Source organism: Microtus ochrogaster, chromosome 16, assembly GCF_000317375.1.
Source record: "Microtus ochrogaster isolate Prairie Vole_2 chromosome 16, MicOch1.0, whole genome shotgun sequence".
Classification (NCBI taxonomy): Eukaryota; Metazoa; Chordata; class Mammalia; order Rodentia; family Cricetidae; genus Microtus; species Microtus ochrogaster.
In genome coordinates, this window is record NC_022018.1 from 20,862,423 (window position 1) to 20,869,730 (window position 7,308).

Here is a 7,308-nt window from a genome sequence, read left to right on the forward strand (position 1 = left end):
CGATAAGAAAAGAAGAAATCAGGCGATGAGTTCCTGATTGAGAGATTTTCAGGCATTTCACTCCCATGAGATAAACTAAAGTCACCTCCCTACCAACTGTTCTTTGTTTTCCATTTTTCTGGTCAGTGGGTTGAAATAAACATGTAGATAGTTTAAACAGCACATGACAGCTAATATGTTTGTTGATGTGTTTGCGTGTTAGCACACAGTTGCTTGCCACCTTGTATTTTTGAGGCAGTATCTCCTAGACCTTATAGGCAAACTCCAGAGATCCCCTGTTTCTGCAGTGTCAATACTGGGGTCACAGACACATGCTGCCACACCTGACTTTTTAACATGCATTCAGGGAATACAGACTAAGATTCTCATATTTATACAGCGAGTACTTCTTTAACTGAATAATTTTTCTAGCCCCTGAAATAATTGTTTTTGCAGGAATTATATATAGTGGTTTTTCTTGTGCCTGTATCTGCTGGAAGTAAAGACCCCACATCAGATGTCTAAAACTAATTAGGAGCAAATCCTGTAATTTTATTGGGACAGTAGTATCTGGGCAGGTTTTAATTTCATTCATGGCTTCTCAGGTTTGAATTACAATAATAGAATCAGCATGAATAATTTATCTACTATAATTTCATAGAAAATTCTTTCTAAAGTTTGGTAACTCCAGCTTCTAATTTTTTTTTTAACACTTGTTAAGCATCACCTTTTCACTTACTTAAGAAAGCATTTAGTAAATTGTCAATGTCATGTGGGAGGTTGCAGGATCTCTGTGTAATGGAACTGCCAGCATCATGCCTGTGTTGTATTATTTAGTAAATAATGACTTCTTGAATACAACCATTGCAATAAGGAAAAGTCAGTCTGATACTTAAGAAAGGGACAAAGTGATAAAATAGTTGGGGTATAGATACCATGTGCAGCTTGTTTATACTGTACAAGATGATGCTTCGCATCCTAGGGCAGGAGAGGACAAGAAGGACACACTCATTCAGCTAAGAAGAGTGCAGTTTAACCTAAGGAATCGTTCATTTTCTGAGCTTTTCAAATTTAAGATGAACACAGCAGAAAGGCCTGGGTATTTGATGTTGCTTGACTAAGGCGACGGCGTCCTTGTTGGTTTCTGTAACCCTAAGGAAAGGGTAGCTGGTGAGTGTAGAATGACCTAGATGAGATAAGCATGCAAACAGGAAGTTGATTGGAAGAAACACACCATTGTCTATTTCAGGAGGAGGTTCACGTGGTTTTAGGTCAGACATAGGCATTATAGAAATCAAATTGAGATCTTTATAATCTGTAATTGTATCATTTTCTAGAAGCATTTTTAATATTTAGTCTACCTGCTGAGTGCTATGGTGCCTCATAGTCTCTTTATTTGGAGTTTTTCTCTTAGGTTTATAACTCTGATTTCTTGGTTTAAAACTGCTTCAGAAGGAATCATTACATTAAAAATGAGATGTTTATGGCAGCTAATAGAAATGTCCCTCTTGATTTAAGGTTAGCTGTAGATTGCATGGTTAAGTTGGCTCAGTTAAAATCTGAGATTGCTGTTTATATTTTTAGATCCGTTAGGAATAAAGACATATTTTCTAGCCAAGATATAGTGTTTTTGCAAACTTAGAACTTTCCCCTGTTTTTATACTACATATCTGATATTTCATGTAGATAAAATTAGGGAGCATGGGTATATTTGAAATGATAGATTTTATATTTGGCATACGTTTTATCTACATCTGTTAGTAATTATTATAGACTTGTCTGTTTAGTTCTAACCTTAATAATAATATGAGCAAGAATATATGAAATACAGCTTTATCTCAATTACTGCCTACCTCTTTGCTTGTACTACATACAAATTTCAAATCATTCTATGTATTTGAAGTAAATATTGACATTAATGCTAGGAAATTAAGAAATTTTCCAGCTTACGTATCCAGTATTTTAATGTATGATTTGTTAAGTGCTCTTAACTGTAAGCTAAGACATTAATCATTCAATGTTAGTATTCATTTTATAGTTTTCTGTAACATACAGATCTTAATATGTTTTTATATTTCAGGATACTGTTTTTGAGACAACAAATAAAGGAACTCGAAAAGCTAAAAAATCAGAATTCCTTCATGGTTTGAAGATGTGAATAATTGCACATGATATCCTGTAGGAACTGTAAATCTCTTGCCCAGTCATAACATTTTGAGCTGCATTAAGTGGACCGTTAAGCTGGGCAAATGAAATAACAAGGGGATGGGGATCTGTGAGAGTCAATTCAGGGGAAAGATACAAGATTGATTTGTAAAACCCTTGAAATGTAGATTTCTTGTAGATGTATCTTCACGTTGTAAATATGTTTTGTAGAGTGAAGCCATGGGAAGCCATGTGTAACAGAGCTTAGACATCCAAAACTAATCAATGCTGAGGTGGCTAAATACCTAGCCTTTTACATGAGAACCTGTCTGCAAAATTAGCTTTTTTTAAAAAAAAAAAAATCTGGGGGGTTAATTTATCATTCAGAAATCTTGCATTTTCAAAAATCCAGTGCAAGCGCCAGTCGATCTGTGTCTAAGGATACAATTTTGAGCAGTGTACAAATATCATGAGACAACTGTTCCACACTTGGACCTGATCAGGAGCAGTGCTGCTCATTTGTTTTGCAAAGAAATTTTCCTGTATGTTCCATTCCCTCTGAAGTTCTTGGCCTGATTTTATCCATTTTTTAAGGTGCCCCTTCTCTTTTCTTAGGGCACTGTTGCTGTGGCACTTTTCTATAACCTTCTCATTCCTGTGTACAGTAGCTGGAAGTTGCAGTGATTGAGCATAACCCACATGTTTGTATAAATTATTGAAATCCATTTGCACCCTGTAAGAATGGACTTAAAAGTACTGCTGGGCAAGTGTGCTGAAAGTACATTGACGGCTCAAATATAAGGAAGTGGCCCAATGAACGAGGTTGTGGGAGGGGAAAAGGAAGCAAAGCTAGTCAGATGTGAATTGTATCTGTTGTAATAAACATGTTTAAACAAATAAATTTTGTTACTTTCTTTTCCTTCGGTCAGTGCATATTTGAATTTGGACTACATGGGCAACCTTTATCATAACTATTCTTGTTGAATATTTATATCTTAATACAGTTATTCCTAAAAGGGAGGTTTTGTTTAAATCATATTAACAGTAAATTGTGGAAAATATGTTTAATGAATGTGAAATTCAACAAGAATGATGAAGTCACTTCCCAAGTGGTATCATTTATTCAAGCTGGTTTACTGTCTTGCTATTATGACATTTCATTTTGAAGGATGTTTGCGTTATAGTTAACTCTTCCAAGTCTGGTGCTGACTGCTTTTAGCCATCACAAAATGCTCAGTTTGTATAATTGGAGTTTCCTGCTGTTACACAGAAATGGTGGGAAAGCTCAGCTTTGTATATTGTTTCCTAAAGTATTTTAAAATAAAAAAAAGAAACCATTGCTACTATAAAACTACCTTGTGCCCCCTCCCCCCGTTTGCTTAAAAATGTTAGTCACATGGCCTTAGCATGACACTGCCAGTGTTGTTATACCAAATCGCAGAAGCTTTTGTATTCAGACAAGTCTTTTAAACTCAAATTGTAACTTCTGATTTAAGAGGATTTTCTGTTTGTTTGCCATTGTTGGTACGCTGTGTGCTTCCAGATCTATCATCACCAAGGGCTGAATTTTGTTTTGCTCCAAAATCAATGTTGACTTTCTGAAATACTTCTAAAAATTACTTTTGTGCTTTGACTAGATTCATTTAATTATATTTAAGCTACGGGAAGTAATATTGAAACTCTAACTTTACCAGAAAATCTTGAAAGTGTTGGTGTTTGCTAACAAACATGCTATGGTGTGGTGGAGAGAAGGGATACTTTACCTTAGAAGCTAACTTCCTCTTGTTACAAGTACTTTTTAAATATCAAGAAGGGAGCATTGTCAGGAGTTAACAATGAAATGTTCATACCTGTGGAGTTTTTACCATCTGCTGAATTGTGCGCATTTGTGTAAATAGAATCCCGAAGAACTATGTCAAGCTGAGACCCAGAATTTTCTTTTGTGGTCAGGTACAGCTTAATTTGTGAGTTGCATAAATGATTTTTGTTGTCAATACTCCCTTTATTATGTCACTTTATTCCTGTTTGTTTTAAAATTTACAGCCTTTAGTGGGTTAGTTAAGTATATTAGAAAAAAATGCTTAATTTTCGGTTTCTTGTAGAAATACTTTGTAAGTGTTCCAATTGCATTTTTGTAGTAAAATATTGAACTTTAATACACATGCTTTGCCTGGCTCCTTCTGAGGTGACTAAGGCATAGCTGTTAGAGCAGGTGCAGTATATCCCAGGTTATCCTTAGTTGCCATCAATTTGAACATGTAACCTGGTCTAAAGAATTTGAAAACTAGAAATTCTGGATAGCTCTAGAAGACATTCTTCCTCCCCCTACCACCCATTTAAAAAGTAAATATTTAAACTTTGTAGCTACTGTCACCACATGGATGATGATAAAGCTGTTAGAAAAATTATCCTCTGAAGAGAATGGCATCTCTGCTTATTTTTTTTTTTCCTATTTAGTCTTACCTTGGTTTCAAAACTTGGGGCTGTAAATTTAAAAGTAATATGTAAGCACACAGAATACTCCATACTCATTTTTTTAAAAGGAAGATGATCTTTTTTTTTTTTTTTTAAGAGTCCCTAAATGGGTGACTTTTGTTTGTTTCATGCTTGTTTGTAAAATAATCTTAGGGAAGAGAGGCTTTTCAAAAAAAAAAAAAAAAAAAAAGCCAATGAGTTTGCTTTTTCTATTCCATGTTGTGTTTATCAATACCTTAGCTCTACGGGGACATGCAGGAAAGACTATTTACTCTGCCAACCAGAGTCTTGCAGTTCCTACTTCAAGCTACTGTAATTAGGTGCTGGGTTTAAGTATCCAGATTTCTTTTCAACACCTGTAAATATGGCTTTATTCTTGTATTTGTACAGAAGTATACAAAAATGATGCTAAAAAGTAATAAAAAATGTTTTGACTCTATTGTGCAGTTATTTCAGAAATGTGTGGAAACACTCTTCAGGGTAAAATCTTGTTTTTTAGGAAACTTAAAATACTTGTACTTGGTAGCTACTTAAAATGTTAGTAGTTGTGTTTCAGTGTTCTTTCAGTGATCTGAGTGAAAATTCCAAGAGATCTAGGTATTCAGGTCTGGACCTGTGTTCACACTGTGTGTGTGAGTCCCAAGACTCAGAACAACCCCCTCTCCCAAAAGTGCAAATCTGGGTTGATTTTGAGATTCAGGCCCTGATGTGCTTTGCTGTCTGCTCCTGATTCCTGAACTTTGGTTGGGTAGGGGTGGGGGTTTCTACATGCGGCTTGCCTAGATGATCTCTTAAAAGGAGAGACTCAATACATTCAGATTTCCTTTGCACTGAACTGAGTTCTTGGTGACAGTCAGTGTCTACATTTGCCTTGATGAGGTGAGTACCTGGAAAAGACTTGTTCTTTAGGTTTTTTTCTCTGTGGTTGTTGAAGACTCGAGTCTTATCGTTTTGTTCCTTGCCATGCATAGCCTACCCTCCAGCTTTTTGCCTTTCAAAATGTATTTGATGCCACTCAGAAGTGACCACAGCAATCTACTCTGCTGTCATACGCGAGTACATCCTAACCTTTCTGCTGTAGGTTCTCATAGTTGCTGCTCATTCTACGCCCATATACATCACACTGCCTGTTAATCTGTACCTTTGCCTGGCTGGGAGGTAAACTACACCGTTTGTGTAGAGAATCTGACAGACCTACTGCGCAGTTTAGTCTGAAGCATTGTGTCTGGATTTCTCCTCACATTGCAGGCCATACTACCCACTAGGAAATCAATCTTGACTTGACTTCCAAAGAGGACTGTATACAATATGTCTTAAGTACTTAATATTTCCTTAATGCTGAGCTGTCACAAGGCTTTGGAGGGAACCAGAATTTAAAACTTACAAAGGTTCCTTAAATTGTTTCTTTTATGCTTTTATTTTGAACACTTGTGATGTGGCAGGAAAAGAACACCAAAAAAAAAAAAAAAAGAGGACATGGGAGGAGATGATGGCTGCAGGTTTCTCTAGATGTCTCCAATAGACCATACAACTTTGCTTAGGCCATTTCTCATTTACCCAACTAGATACTTCCAACATTTTAGCACAAAAACAGTACCCATTTTAAAAATGTACCACCATACATTTGCTAGCAAATGCTTGCAATGTGAGAATTACCCGACCTTGGAGTAGGTCTGAATGATTGATTGGGTACCTGATGTAGACTGAGAATCAACTGATTCTTATTCGTCAGAAACTTCGTGTGTGTGTGTGTGTGTGTGTGTGTGTGTGTGTGTGTGTGTGTGTGTAGGATATAAGGGCAATGGTTTTTATTAGCATGTATTGTTTCCATTCTCTGGAGGAACATGAATGCTAAACAAACGCCTTGAGGGTGAGGTGAGTCTTTGAAATGTTTTCCCTGTAGTGTTCAATGTTTTGTGAAATATTTAAAATTCATTCTTAGGGTAAACTACATCATGGACAGTTCTTCCACAAAGGATGTTTAAAAGTGCCACCTTTGACAATATTTTTGCAACAGCTATTTGAAATAATTCATAGTCTATCCAGTCTATAATTTATTTTTCAATAAATGAAATCTTAGTGGCTTAGACACAGATACCTTAGAAAAAATATTTGACGAAGAGAATTGTAACTTGTTGGAGATTATGAGTTGCTCCTGAAAAATTATAAAGTGAAGATTCTATTAATTACCTAGGATATAAGATAAATGTTACAGGAAGTTCAACCAAAGAAAGTACAAATCAGGAGAAATCAATTACAAACTCAGTATTTTCAAAAATTTCTAGGAGAGATTAAATGGATATGGCCCAAAATTGGGTCAACTACTCAAGAGCTAAGTAATTTATTTTAAACCTTATAAGGTAATAAAGATTTAAATAGCCTGAGAAAATAAACAGCTGAGGGTAAGAGAGAATTGGCTCTTGTAGTAAAGAAATAATATGTACATCTGGATTGGTTGGATCCAGACCTTGACTGTATCCCAGTTGCTCTTCTCATTCTACAGGAATTCTAAGCAGAGAGAAGATAATATCTTTGAATTTTTAAAGCCACACAAACAGGAAAAATACTAAAAACATATTTAGAAAAAAAGATTCTGAATTGATTCTAAAAGGAATCAGCAATCAGCAGAAACTGTAGCACCATTTACTAATGCTGAAATTGCCTCATTATGAGCAGAGTATGAGCGTTGGCAAAGAGCTTAAAGTAATT

The 7,308-nt window shown here is 35.6% G+C and overlaps 1 protein-coding gene across 7 annotated transcripts in view; it reads left to right on the plus strand.

Annotated features, from left to right (window-relative positions):
• Window positions 1-5,038, plus strand: part of Wac (WW domain containing adaptor with coiled-coil) — a 69,253-nt gene extending 64,215 nt beyond the window's left edge. For all 7 annotated transcript variants that reach the window (XM_005354827.2, XM_005354828.3, XM_026782842.1 and 4 more), the window contains one exon: window positions 2,060-5,038. In XM_005354827.2, coding sequence (XP_005354884.1) covers window positions 2,060-2,129 — 70 coding nt within the window. In that variant the 3' untranslated portion in view covers window positions 2,130-5,038. The remainder of the gene's footprint in view (window positions 1-2,059) is intronic.
• The last annotated feature ends 2,270 nt before the right edge of the window (window positions 5,039-7,308 follow it).